The sequence below is a fragment of the Vanellus vanellus genome (genome assembly GCF_965231255.1).
Source record: "Vanellus vanellus genome assembly, chromosome: 2".
Classification (NCBI taxonomy): domain Eukaryota; kingdom Metazoa; phylum Chordata; class Aves; order Charadriiformes; family Charadriidae; genus Vanellus; species Vanellus vanellus.
The window spans coordinates 22,968,613-22,983,904 of NC_138906.1; the positions used below are offsets into that span (position 1 = coordinate 22,968,613).

Consider the following 15,292-nt stretch of genomic DNA (forward strand, 5'->3'; position numbering starts at 1 on the left):
GGCAGAAATCACTGGAAGCAGAGGGCCACGACTGCAACTGGAATCAATCTGATTATACTCTAACTCAGTTCTTGTTCCAGCTCTACCACACAAGTCCTGCTGCTCACGTGACTGGTTTTCTGGTTGTTTTTTTTTCCCCACAGTATTATCCCCAAAGCTTCTCTGATGTAAAATATCACAATATGAAAAAACAGCAACATTCACACAAAACTTATCTAGAGCAAGCATTTGCCACATCATGGTATAAAATGCCAGCTAACGTAACCTTGAGGCTATGTATAAGAGCAATATAATGATTCTAGAATAAGCCTGGTGGAAATTTCACAAAATAGGTCATTGCTGCCCAGCAACACTTAAAAGGGCCCGTCACTTCTCAGTATAGTACTACTACCTGACATGTAGGCTATGAAATTATAGAGAGCATAAATTAGCGTGCAGAAATCTCATCCTGTTTTGGGCTAAGGTTATTAATAAATGAAATGTCTCCAGAAGTTAAGCCCCTGCACCCCTTTCACCTGAATTTTCACAATACTGTACTGATAACAACATAACTCACTTTCCAAAGCTGTTGGTGGAAGCTTTGTCTGCTTGGAGTCAGGAAGCTGACACGAACAACTTAATAGTTGCTGAATGATAGCTGGACTGATTTGCTTGAAGTGGTCCTTAGAAATGGAGGAAGAACTATTTTTTAAAAATATCTTCACAAGTTCATTGGCAGAGAAACAAACCTATGCAGAAAAGTATAGACAGTTACTGAATAAGTTGCATATACACAAAATGCATATAAGTTGCATTTAATGATGAGGTTAAATATGGAATCTTAGAATAACAGGGTGTTACACAAACTAGAAAAACCTTATTTTCCATATACACTTTTCTGGTTAAATTAATTCAATTATTTCTAATTCGTTTGTTTGGTTTTTTTTTTCCTCCACCCAATTAAAACTTGATACTTCTATATAATTCGGAAAGACCAGAATCTTTAGTATGAAGTAGCACAATTTCCATTGAAGCCTGTTAATAACATCAGGATCCGACACAACAGTATTTTATTATTTAAGTGCTAATAAAAATATTTCAATGCTACTACAAATCATATTCTTAGCTATTAATGTCATATATTGGCTGTATCAAGGAAGTACGGGAATTTGTCCTTGTGCTGCATGTTTGTATCTTTAGTAAGATACGGAACTAAGTTGTTATTTTAATTCTTTTAACAATGGCACATCACTTAAGGTATGTACACTAGGAGTTAACATAGTCTAGATTTGTTTTAAAGATTACTTAATAATTGTATTATTAGAAGTACTTAAGAATTTGAATTACTTCTTGCTCTGGTTAGAAACTTCTCTGTCAAAAAAAAAAAAAAAGAACATTTCTTGGGAACATTTAGATTTTGATAAATTTTCATGAAGAATTGCTTTTTCATCTCCAGGAGGAATCTTCTAGTAAAAACACGAGCAGTTAGCATTTGAATAGTTCTAGTGGCAATTTCTGTAAGAACTTTCAAAAAGAAGACCAGATCAAATATGCTATCTTACTTAAAGGAATGAACTGCATGTCTTAATCCCATCTAAACAGTTGTGATTCAATTAAATTCAAAGATATATATTTGTTTCTTTCATTTAAAGTAGTCTGCAGCTGAGAATCAAGCGATAATATTCCTAAATATTATTTTCTAATCACTGAAGTTTAAGCTTCTTCTGAAAGAAAACTACTATTTAAATAAAAAAGTTGTAATTATCATTAAACAACCCGATTAAAAACCAATGTCTTCCTGCCTTTGTTCATCCACTAGTAAAGTAAAATATGTCTTGTAGCTCACTCAGAAACTAAATGAATTGAGTACTGATACATTTATTCTGAATACCACATTCAGGTCTTCAGGACAACAGGTGATCTTGCCACCTGGATCTAGTCTGTTCTCTCTCCAAGCAGGAGAGCATGAAGACAATTCAGGAATGCCCATATTCGAAAAGACCTTCGGTTTGCCTGTTCTAGACAGTGACTTTGACTGTAAAAGTAGGGAACACCAACAAGTGGTGACTAGTTATGAGCAGCATTCCTCACTGGTCAGTTCAGGGGCTGATATTATTTAATGCTTCATCAATGACCTGAGTGATGGAACAGAGTGTACCCTATCACATTCACAGATGAAATGCAAATGGGACAAGTAGTCAATATGCTGATGGGCCTGGCTGCTATTCAGGGGGATCTTGACAAGCCAAAGAAATGGGCTGACAAGACCTTCATGAAGATCAGCAAAAACAAATTTATTGTGCTTCAAACAGAATAACCCCATGCATCAATAAAGGCTGGGAAAAACTGTCTGGAAGGTAGCTTTACAGAAAAAGCCCTTGGGGTCCTGACGGACGACTTGAACATGAGTCACCAGTGTGCCCTTGTGGCAATGAAGGCTAACTGCATACTGGGCTGCATTATCAAAGGGGTAGCCAACAGGTAATGGAAAAAGATTATAGTCCTCCACTCAGGACATCTGGACTATGTCCAGTTTAATAACCAGTAGTACAAGAAAGACATTGGCAAATTGGGGGAAGTCCGATGGAAGGCCATCAAGATGGCTAAAGAATTGCAGCACATGATGTGCAGGGAGAGGCTGAGGCATCTGGGTTTATTCAGTTTGGAGAAGAGAAGGGTTGGGGTTTAGCTTTAGTCTTCAACTATCTAATGGGAGTTATAGGGAAAATAAAGCCAGAGTCCTCTCAGAGGTGTACAGAAAAAGGATGAGAGGCAATACGCATTAGTTGAAGCAGGAAAAAATTCCAATTTGTTACAATAAAAAGACCAATCAAAACGAGGTCAATAAAGCACTGGTACAGGTTTCCTAGAAAGACTGTGAAACCTCCATCTTTCGAGATGTTCAGAATTCAGCGGGACACGGCCCTGTGAAACTTGGTCTGACTTTGATGTTGGCCCTGTTTTGAGAAGTAGGATAAAGTAGATGAGGTCCAGGATTAGTATGAACTTAAATTTTAATGTGATTTTTTAATCAGGTATTGTAAAAGAAGAAGCAAGATCTAATCTGGAAAATAAACTGTCCATCCACACATGAAAAAATAATTCTTAATGCTTATTTAGTAAAATGTTCTTGTAAGTCTTGAGGCATGAGGACCTGCATCTTTTCCAGTTGCAAGCCCTAGACTTTTAAGTTTTTTAACACAGGGAGGCAGAGTACTAAGTCTCCATTAGTAAAGCAACTATGTGTGTACACCCAGAGGACGAAACTGAAGAAACAAGTAAATCAAATTTGCATATTCTTATATGAAAAACTGGGTGGTTGGATGTATGTCTGGATGGATGGATGGATGGATAATTTTGGTTTCCAAAATCCATATTTCTTTACTGAGGAATAATAAATGAATACACAAATATTGTGACATAGTTTAACAGAACTTAATATTATTGCTAGGAATTATGAAAGAAGATAAATTCTCTTCTCTCCAGACATTTCTTTGCATTTTTTTTTCATCTGTACAGAATATTTGGCTCTCAGTTTGACTCCCAAGCCTCAGATAATTCCCCTGCACACTTATCTTTGGAGCAACAGTCAGTCTCAGAAGTTCAAGAAATCAAAAATTGTCTTATAAATTCTTCTATTGCCGGAGAAGAATTTTACTTCTTGTACAGAAGGTATCACTACTGATTTCTGTCCTCCATAATTTAAAATTAATATGAAACACATTTAAAATGACCTTCATCTAAAATGATTTGGAGACCCCCTTAAATGCCTCATCACACTGATCAGCATGATTGTCTTTTGTGGTCAGCTGGAAAGAAATAAACATATTGAGAGAGTATGTATTCCAGTTGCAATAAAATTACACAGGTAAATATTTATCAGAATAGCATTTGACCAGATGCCATTTGTCTCAGCTCCACATCATAAAATGACCACACAGCAAAAGTCAACTGCACATCTCTTATTCTCCTAAATGGAGAAGAAATGGTGTCATTGTAAAGAACTGAAAACAATATATTCTTTGAAGTAAATATTTCATACGTAGATGTCAAAATATATACAAAGTACATACATTGAAGTCTCCTTTTTTGCCTAAGGAATGTCTTCCAGTCTAAAGGATGGAAGTCAGTTACCATGTTAATCACAGTTATAAACAAAATTTATTTATTTTCTAGGATTTAGGATAAGGATAAAATTCACCTGCCATGAGCCACCTTCCTTCAAACACTTCAAAGAAGATACTGGGTAGTAGCTAAAGTTCTGTCTTACAGACTCTATACTTTCTAAAGGAGGCTTCGGGACTGCATAGATGGCCACTAAAAGTCTTTGGAAATGCCCAATCTTCAGTTTACAAAAGCCTTTTATAACAACTTAGGTAGAGACCTTAGTTTACTTATTTTCCTTAGTACAGAACAACCCTTCTTTCTACAAGGTCACTTAAGGGGCCCTAGAAGCTCTGTGATATAAGAGCACGAGAAATCTCTAATAAATACATGAAAACATCGAAGCTATGGTACTACAGTCCTCTCTGTCTTGAAGAAACACCTGATTCCACATAACACTAACCACTCTGTTAGCACCTCCCAGCTACTTTAATCACACATTCAACATCCATAACTTTCTTCCCCCAATTAATGTTTAAACAAATAGAAATATATAAAAATATAATTCAGTATCTACATGACTTTTTGAAATTAATAAATTTTACCTCAGAAATAATGTAGTCCTTGCAAACCAATTTGAACTTATCACTGAAATTTTGTGACCAATACTACAATAACATAAAACCAAATTAACCTGATCCCAATCTGTGGTCCTTTCACGATCTTCAAAATAATCTGTCAGATAATCTCCTCTTGTATGGTTTGCCTTGACTGGAATATTTCTGGTTTCAATATCTCCGATTGCTGTACTAGAACGTCTTCTCTTGTGACTGTGTAATTGTCCATTTACAGTGCAGGTCTTTTTGGCTGTAAGCATGTTTAGGAGTTCTTCTAGTTCTAGCAATTAATTAGAAAACAGATATGTTACCCTGGAAAAAATACATTTAAAAAGATAAAACCAAAACTAATTGTTAAAAATTTGTTAGTTTTAATGTTAATTCAACTCCTCATTTTAATACTTTTCTCTCTCCTCAATTTGGTACTATAGGTAATTTCCACTTAACACCTCTAGAAGTTTAAGACACCTATATACTCAGCCTTTTCTTCTTTATACTACCACACTAAGATGTTTTGCCTATGACTATTTCAGAGGAAAACATGTGACTGAAAGGCAATTATTCTTCCAGTCAATCATTGGTCTCTGCCAAAGTTATCTAAAAATTACCGCTAAATAGCTTCACCATTCTTAAAATGTTTCTGTGTAAATGGAAGATCATGCTAAGACACCATGGACAGGTATTTGGATACTCCAGAAAGACCAGGAAGACAGATCCTTTATAGGCTGTCCTGAAAGCAATTGTCGGGATGGTATGCTGCCCTCCACACTTCAGACATGGAACACAGGGCAGCGGATTTTCTCTCTCCTTTGGTCAATTGCTAATCTGGAAGCATGCCTGTTTACAGGTCTGAAGTAGGGAGGAGGGAGCCAGGAGCCCTAATCCAAATCTGAGACAATGCAGGGATGCATGCCATGACACAACTTGAGTGCAATGGGGATGCCTGCTGGTGAAATGCTTGGTTATATGAGGGGGCATGCTCTATCCTATTTTACTTCACCTTCCGTCACCCCTGCATTTTCAAGTGATATCATCACAGTGATATTTTCTGTAAACCCGAGTTTGTCCATTGGAAACAAAAGCAGTCCACAAATTAAGTTCAAAGGAATTTAGATCAATGAGATTAAGAATGTTTCCATGTGATAATCCTTTATTTTTTAATGTTGTTATTCAGAAAAAGCAAATGGTATAATCTTAATGGTAAATCTTACAAAAAGTCTTGTGATAAGATGTTTGTCTACTTTCTTTGCCTAGAGCAAACAGATTTGAATGGAGCTGAAGCTAGATTTGTTTTCTAAATGTAGCCAACTCCAATTTTCTTTTTTTCTTTGCTGTCAGTTCCTTGCTCTTTCCTGCAGTTAATATTAAGAATTTAAATAAATTTAAAAGGACAATTTAATTAGCTTAGGCTTAAAATATACTTACACTGTAACAAACTGGTTAAGGATATTTTTTTGGTTTCTCTGAATGACACCAAAACTCCACCAACCATAAAATTTTGCTGTTGTCTTTCACCATATGTAGCTATTTAGTAGCACTGTGCCCAGATGGCTCCATCCATTCTTGTGAGTCAGTTATTTAGAAGATCTGGCTTGGCAATTGTAAAGGAAGGGTTTTGCTGCAAAACCAGTTTATGCAATCTAGGAGTCCAAGTTTAGGCCTGAGGATTTTGTTCTTTTTATATTATTTACTTCTGCGATTCAATGTACCTCTGTGTAACCTGAGTGGTAAAAATCTTTTTAGCTATGCTCAATTCAACTTTTTAAGCTGTTTTAACCCATACTTAATGTAACTTCTTGAAAGTGCTTTGAAAAGCTTGTAAAGTGTTGCTGTTAGCAGTTACCACAAACAAGAAAAAGTAGATGTCTCCTAATAACCTTCTAAATCCATAGCAGGCCCCTGAGTTGATGGTTTAGCTTCTTAAACTGCTAAGCATGCAGAATCTTTTACAGAACTTAGTAGCAGCTGCTGAGAGCTCAACACTTGTGGAGTTTTTGCTGTTTTTTTTTTTTAATTTTTGTACCACTCAGAACTCTCTTATATTTTTATTTATTTACTCCTGGAGAAGAGAAGGTTCCAGGGAGATCTTATTGTGGCCTTCCAGTACCTAAAGGGGGCCTACAGGAGAGCTGGGGAAGAACTTTTTACTTGGGCATGTAGTGATAGGATGAGGGGGAATGCCTTTAAACTGGAAGAGGGCAGGTTTAGATTAAACATTAGGAAGAAGTTTTTCCCTTTGAGGGTTGTGAGGCACTGGAACAGGTTGCCCAGAGAGGTTGTTGAGGCCCCATCCCTGGAGGTGTTCAAGGCCAGGCTGGACGTGGCCTTGGGCAACCTGGTCTAGTGGAAGGTGTCACTGTCTATGGCAGGGGGGGGTTGGTACTCGATGATCTTCAAGGTCCTTTCCAACCTAAACCATTGTATGATTCTATGATTTGTGATTAAGTGGCATTTCTGATACATCTAGCAACAGAGCTTCTGAAGAAAATGAACTTCACGTATTCTAGACTCACTTGCTGGGTACCAAGATCAGAAGGTGGGTAGGGAAGCACAAACCAAAGATGCTTTCAGGTGCAGTGGGAAGATATCAGAGAGCATTTGTCCAAACACAGAGCGGCCTGTGTCTACTTTATCTCTTCTGGGGATACATCTATGCTGAGGTGTGAGTGACTAAACTATCTAATCTGGCCTACCATACATGAATTTTCCTATCTACCCCTAAATGAGTCTTGCAATGTATAAAGATCCACATAAAGAAGCAATATAAATGAGGCCTCAGTGAACTCTGCCCTCTCAGCTAGATTGCTGCTCTCAGAGCTCTCTTGGGTAGTTCAGACTGTGCTGAGCAATTAAGGAATAAATTAATGCGACAGTACACATTCAGTAATCTCAGTAACAATTTGTTTTATACCTCTCAGAGAATTATCGAAATAAAGAATTTATTTTCCAACCTTGATTTTAAATTTAGAAGAGACTATGTAACAGCTCAAAAATGAAATGGCATTTAAATCTAAAATGAAGTGCAAGAAATCCTTTAGGCATTTAAAGGTGAAATGTGTGTTGCAAAAGGCAACTAGAGATGAATAAATAGCTTACCTGTCACTTGGAGTTCAGTGGTACTGTTTAGAGAATTGAAAATATATTTTATAAAGAATTCTGGGGAGGGCAAACTTGCTTTCCCCATACAGACTCCTTGGAGAGCCAGAGTAATGATTAAAGCAGCCAGGCGTGGAAGAGTGTCTTCATCAGCACCATCTCTGTCCATTATATCAGCATTTTTCTCCAGAGTACTCACATCAACACACTGAAATCAGGAGAAAACTGCATGAAGACAGTCCTGGTCGCCTCCATTTAAATAATCAGAGTGACAGGGGAAGAAACTGGAGAGAACACTTTCACAGACAGCCAGAGTAGAAAAAATACTAAGATTAAAGCTGTAATTGACAACAGGACATCAAATGCGAAACAGAGGACGTTTTCAGGAGAACAGGCAAAAAATAAAATAGCCTGGAATTTTACTCAGTGTCTGACAGTGAAGAAGTACAGTCCTTCATTCAGGATATTTTTGCGTAGTGTTACTTTCATGCTGTTTGTATTATTCCTGTGTCCTCCTCAATTGCATCTACATCTACTTCCGGAAAGTGGCAGAAAAGGGAGGAATTTTTGCTAAGGCACAAGAAATTGACTCAAATAATACAGACTTTAACTTCTCACCTCAAACTTCAGAAAGAATTCTCAATGTTTTTAGTTCCCTGCCTATTAAATGTAATCAATAATTTTTAATGGGGCACTTTATCTGGGGACAATATGGAAAGATATAATTTTGCCGCTAAAGGGTGACTTCCCTGCTGGGTGACCAAACAGGAGCAGTTGATAGTCACGTACACCTCCGTGTGTGGATGTGTGCAGGTCTGAAGTGAGGGAGCAGGGTATAGTTCTCTCAGTTACCTGGAAACTTATCCCTGTTTTCTTCCATTTCTGCCTTTCTTGTTTATTTTCACTGCGAACAGTTCGGGTTTGAGGGAAACAAACAAACAAAAAAATGGCAAAAATTGTTCAAATTCATTTGTCTCTGACCCATATTAACTAAATTGAAAAGTCAACTAGATGAGCCAATACAGTAATAATTTATTTTACATTTTAAATTTTACATTTATTTTATCTCTTTCTATATATGTCTTCAACACTGCCGAGAGGAGGCTGGCATTTCTTTTCCTGTCCATCCACTACACATTTAAATTTCCACAACCCAAAATTTCATTCTCATTTCAAATAATACATTAGGTCTTATGACTGAGAAAAGGATATTTTCTGTGAAACCAAAACATATAAGGAGCCACTAAAAATGCTTTTCTGCTGTTACTACCCTGCATTGTTGTCCCTTTTCCATAAATCAAGTGGTGTGATTCTAAGCATTAGATAGTCTATAACGTTTTGAGTACCTTTCTTAAAAAAACCCGTCTTTTCCCTCATGTCAGTGAGCAGTGAAGTCTCAGCTGCTGAACAGACTTGACAACTGATTATTCTGCCAGCATAAACAAACAGACCACACAGTAAAGCACTTTATGGATTGTTATTCTATCTTGACATGCCAAATCCCACCGATGCCTCTTTACAGTTGCCCAGATACCATTGGAGCTCTTGGAAATCAGCACGTTCACCAAGACTCAGAACCAAAAGTACTGGTCAATGAATAATTTATGATGGGAAACAATTACACAAAGAACACAGAAAGAGTAACTGGAAGCCCTCAGCACTCTGCTGCACAGCCAGGACTCCCAGCCATCTTCTGTTTGCGTAGGAAACTATACTACAGTATGGTGTAAATCAAAATCTAATGAAATGAAAAAGAAAAGGGAAAATCCAAACTTTGCAATAAACCAAATTTAACTGTATATTATGAACAGATCTAAGCAGCTTCTCACAGCAGGTCAACCTTTACTTTAGGAGTTATCAAATCTGGCAAAAACTTATTTTATTGCCATTATAAGGAAAACAGTTTTTCTTTAGATTGTGAACTCTACAATATAATTTTATTATTTTATACAGCCTACTTGAGATAAGGAATAATAAAGAGCAGTGAGAAAACTTGCTGCTTGTTTCCTGACTTATGAAGGAAGTTTTTAGCTGAATATACTCAATATGCTTTTTTAAAACTTTAAATTTAGGCTTATCTGTATCACTGTTTCTACAAGGCATATTTGTGCTGGTAGATAATTAGTCACAAATACACGTATCCCAACCGAAAGAAACCATCACAGCTTTGGACAGATTCCTTATTCCACCCTGCTTTGGATGGACATGGAAAATGATCACAGCAAAATGATTCATCATTTCTGCTATACAGACAGATCAGGTTTGGAGCTGTTCTGTTTTACGCCATTTAAATACAATCACTGCTACTATATCTATACTAATAAATACAAGAGATGAGAAAGTATTTTCTGTCCTTGAAGCCATGTGCAAGATCTTGCATCTACACAGCTATGCTCTTTTCCATCTGCCCTAAGCAAGGCAACTGCATCTAAGTTACCTATTGGGAATGGTCCCTAATATGCGCTATCTCCCCCACCCTGTGTCAGTGGACTCTGTGGAAGTGCTAGGTAGCACATACCTAAAGCAAGTCAAGGAGAAGGCTAGTATTAAACAGCATGTACAACAAAAGACCAGTGTTCAGCCTGTACTCTCAGACTGTTATTTACCAGTTTTCTGGAGGACCGTGATAATGACACAACATCTGAACTATCTTAAAGGCATTATATCAGTAATAAAAATGAATTTATTTTTACTTATGTTTTATTTTTACCTGGGTTTCAGAAGTTTTAAAATGTTGCCTTACTGCAGCCAAAATATCTTCAGTCTCATTCCGTGAAAAATAATAACAGTCTTCATCATGTCTTAAACTAAGCATACTCTGTAGGTAAAATTTATAATCCTTATTTCTCAAGCTGAATTCTGAAGAACACACATCTCTATGATGAAGAATGTAGTAGAGGAGAATAAGAGAAATTCTCTCAAATACTTCTTCGCTGAGATGGTCTTCTAAATCTCCACCAGCTATTAGTAACAAAGCATCTGGTTCAAGGCACTGTGAAAAAAAAAATATGGAAATTCAACTCAAGCAACACATTGCCATTCATCTGCAAATACAATCAGAGAGGAGAATAGGAGAATTCAACTCTTCTATTTAAGGGATCAAACCTAAGCCTACACAGATGCATGCTGATGGAATGGCAGGAGGAGGTTGCAGTTCTATGGCTGCAGGAACACACCATGTTTTTTTCCAGAGCCCCTTACGTTTTTAAGAGATGTCAAGTATCCAAGGGATTTAGGATTTACTGCAAAACAAGACTAACTCTGATCAATCATTGTAGAGAACTGAAAGTTTTCCACTGGCTTCAACAGATTTTATTTCTGGTTATAAATATATTAGATAAGGGCTAGGGATACTCGTATTTTCACCTGTGTATTCTATGTGTGTTTATATATTATAAGACAAAGACTGTATCTGGACTGTAGTTAATTCAGGGTATGTAAACAGAAGTTATATAATATTCAATGCACTGTTAAGAGATTTAATTGACCCTGCAATCATACAGCTATTTTTGTTTTTTTTCTTAATTAATTCTATGAACTGGAACAATTCGGTCCAGTGCAGAGTGCTAGCACAAAGTCTCAACACCATTGAGTTCTCCCAACGCATTTAAAGAGGGACTGAAATGGTATACTCACCCTGTGCAGGCTTTCTATCTGAGCACGGATTTTTAATACATATGTGTGTATATATATGAAATCCTCTCCACTTTTCTTGATACAAAGACACCTTCCAGAAATTTTTGCCATCTCAAGCAAAAGTTAGTCTTTAAAATTAGACCAGAAGACCAATAGAGCTCTATGTTAGGCTATGGGAAATAAGATTCTGAATTCCAGAATAAAGAATCTTTCTTGAAGAGAATCTGTAACTATTGTCATTCATTGTGTAGATGTTTTTTTTTTTCCAACTAGCTCCTTTCCAAGCATGTTATAGGTATGTCAGGTAATCTCAATTATTATGGGCAGAGTAGCCAGACTGTACATTTCAGAAAAGAAACCACAACATGAGGGTACCATGGGAGGATCAAAACTGCACTCTAATAAATTCATGAATTCAGACAGAAGCTAGTTTTTCAGACTAAATTGTTTGTGGCTACAAGCATGATGTGTTGTTTGGTGTGGCTCACCTTGTATCCTAGTTCATTTTCCAACACAGAAGGTGAGTAGAATAAAACACACATTGTCACATTCAGAAGCCAATGTTCCTTGAAGGAATTGAGAGAGCTGCTACTTTTTAATAGAAATAATTCTAATAAAAATTCTCACAAATAGTTAATCTAAAAAAACCCCACACCTGTGGACAGTAATCACCAAATTAAATATTTATACTCATAAATAAACTAGATCACAGTATGAATCACTGTGCCCTGCCCACATTGTCTATCAAGATCTACAATTTTAACTTTTTCTAATGCATGTCTCTGAGCATTAGTATTTGGGCTAGCAGGAATATTGATATTCTGTTTTCTGTCCCAAAAGAACTCAAGTTAGTCAACCAGCCTTTTCAAACACTCAATATTAATACAATAAACATACTGCATGTAGTGGAATATTTAAAAGATGTCTATAACATTTCAAACCCAGTGAGGATAAATTGTAATCAGTAAGGCTGTTTGCTCTTGCAAGGAAGATGACTAAAAAACAAATTGCTAATTGGAAGGAAGAAGGTACATTGTAGAAGATGCAGCTACTCCATAGTATATGGGTAGCCCATAGAGAGTGAGCTTTGAGCACATATCAAGAGGATATAAATTGGTTCATCACTGGTTATTTTGCTTTCATTAACATTTTACGGCATAACCATCTGCATGGCTTTGTTTTAGAAATGCTTATTTGCTATAAAGAAGAGGCTAACTTTGAACCTGGGCACTGAACCTTGAGTTTCTTTTGTTTAAGAGACCAAAAGTTAGAAAAAAAGTCTCTTATCACTGCAAGAAATATATGACTTTTGTGTGCTTAAGGGATAAAGAAGTGTCGGATGCCATTCAGCAGCTGCCAGCCCCTGCCCAAAGAGTCTTGGGGCCAATACCTAATCACAAAACAAAAAAAGGATTTAAAACAGTGTTAAACTTCACTGCTTTTAAATACCCATTGGAGACATCATAAAAATAAAAATAAAAAAAAATCTGAAAACAAAGTCATGTGGTATGACTGGAATCCTGGATTTAGAAGGAAATGTTGAGTCTGAAGTCAATCAGTTATTCCCAACAAGTATGGGAAAGAAAATCCCAAGCTAAGGTGGGGCATTCTGTTTCAAATTTTGACAATCTTAAAGGATAGTGCTTCTTGCAGAGTTTTTCCTATCTTGGTTTACCAAATCTTGTTAAATCATCTTGGAGGATTTCAGCACAGTGCCATGATGCTGTCTCTCTCTCATGGATTTTCTAAAGACAGCTGTGTTCATGTGGCACTGAGAGCGCAGGATCTGTGCAGTGTTACTGACACAACGAACACTGAGAAGTGCTGGATGGTGAAAATCCTCAAATTCCTGCCACAGGAAATTTCCAAGATGAAGCCTAATCAGAGTGCAAGTCCTGACCAAAGTACGCCCCAGCTAAATTTCACTTAGATTTTTTTCTATCCAAGGACACAGTGGGAAGGCTCTCCACAAATACATCACAAATACAAGAAAAAAAATCAGCAATCCAGAGAAGCAAAACAAAGAACAAGAAGGCGCAGACCCCTGTTTTGTGAGGTTTAGGAAGACTCTATAACCGTTACTGTTTAATATATTGTCAGCTTTTGATCTGGGTCCATATATGGTACATATCCATTGCCCATATGTGCCAAGAGAAAAACTGCACAATCTCATTCAAAAAAATTACCCATTTAGGGAAAAACAGGCACCTACATTATTTATGTATGAAATGTCACATTGAGGCTCATATGAAAAATGAGAGCATTTGCAGAAAGGGCCAATTAAGTGAGTAGTTGTCTACTGCACAGGAGAAAAAGGATGTCCATTTCATTGGCTTGGCAGATTACCAATAATAGTATATTGTGAAAGCATTCACCTTTATGAACATTCTCATAATTCAGATATAAAGTGACACTCTGCCATTTGTAGGTCACCGAACAATGCCAGAGCTAGAGTAACATTGATTAAAGCCAAGACTGACCAAGCCTAGCTAAGTTGCTCGCTTACCACTATCTCCATCTTACCAGAACCTATGATCTTATTACACTTGTTCCTTTCTTTGTGAAATCGGGAATTGGTTCTGAAAATATGCTCAACTCAACTAGACAACCATTCCTTTTGTGAAGCTGTACCCTGGACTATTTCCAGTTTCAATTTGAATTTGTAGATTCATTGTTCTGCCTTTGATTGTCCTTGACTGGAACTGCTTACCAAAACCCTCCCCTAAACCTTGAATATTTCAGTGAAGTGGCACACAAATCTGAGACAATCCTGTCTGTGTTTTATATTTATGAACTAAAATCCAGAACAAAAAAAACCCAAACAGTGGCAGAACTGGTCCCCAATTTTTACCTATGTCTTTCCACAGAAGAAATCGTCTGTGTCCCAAATTCAAGGTCATGCTTTTATAGTTAGATCAAGGTAAAGTAGAAAAATCTTTGTTGGAAAATAAACACTTGAAAAATTTTAAAGGAAAATTATCAGTGCGATGCAACAGAAGCATGGCATTTTTAAGGAATGCCTGTCATGTTTGGAATACCTCTTCACGAGCTCAAACAATAAATAGTACTAATTCAGAACGAAATGATTAAAGTAGGGACAATTTTTTTCTGCAACAACAAGCCCTTTACATGTTTAGGTTTTGTATTCAGGAGAGTATCACTCTAATAAATAATTTTAGAACTCACTGTCAATCCTGCAAAGATATCCCTCATTAATTGAAGCACTAACCAGATTACAATCCTCTTGCATGCCATAAATCCGCTGTGGGCACTCAGCTCTCTCCAGTAACATTTTGACCAGTTCTCGTGAGTGGTTCATGTGGAGCTCAGTGTTGTCAGCTGAAAGAACGCGTAAAACTTCCATCAGATAGCCTCGGCTGGGAGCATAGCTGCCATCCTGCCCATGCTCTTCCCCAGGCTGTCCTTCAGCAATGAGCACGCTGAATATGAAAGCAGAACATACCACCCCAAGAGCTGGACGCTTGGTCAGAAAACACATCTCCTCTTCCTGCAGTGCGTGATCTGCACTGAATGTTGGATTGTTGTTTGCACTTCACAGCTTAAACTTGAAACCCGAGGAATCTGAATGGTAAAGGGGAAAAAAACCCCGACCCTTTAATTAGTGTGAATGCAATATGTTTGAAAGGATTTATTAATTGGTCGGTTAAGCTGATTTGCAGTGACAAGCTGTTTTTGAACAACAGGGAGCCTGTAAGGGCTTTACAGCCCAGAACAGCAGGAAACTAAGACAACCATGGCCTTAAAACTTCTGTAGAATTACCATCAAGAGGTTGACTCAAAGTGCCTTTCCCTTCTCGTAAAAGTAAAGTATATGGTTTTCATTTCAGTGTTATGTTATT

General features: G+C 37.1%; 1 protein-coding gene across 1 annotated transcript in view; it reads right to left on the reverse strand.

Annotated features, from left to right (window-relative positions):
* SLC39A12 (solute carrier family 39 member 12) overlaps window positions 1-14,931 on the reverse strand; it is a gene marked incomplete at both ends in the record, with an annotated part of 32,812 nt that extends 17,881 nt beyond the window's left edge. The window contains 5 exons of the mRNA XM_082479937.1: window positions 557-728; window positions 4,778-4,980; window positions 7,797-8,004; window positions 10,507-10,788; window positions 14,662-14,931. Coding sequence (XP_082336063.1) covers window positions 557-728; window positions 4,778-4,980; window positions 7,797-8,004; window positions 10,507-10,788; window positions 14,662-14,931 — 1,135 coding nt within the window. The remainder of the gene's footprint in view (window positions 1-556; window positions 729-4,777; window positions 4,981-7,796; window positions 8,005-10,506; window positions 10,789-14,661) is intronic.
* Between the last annotated feature and the right edge of the window lie 361 nt (window positions 14,932-15,292).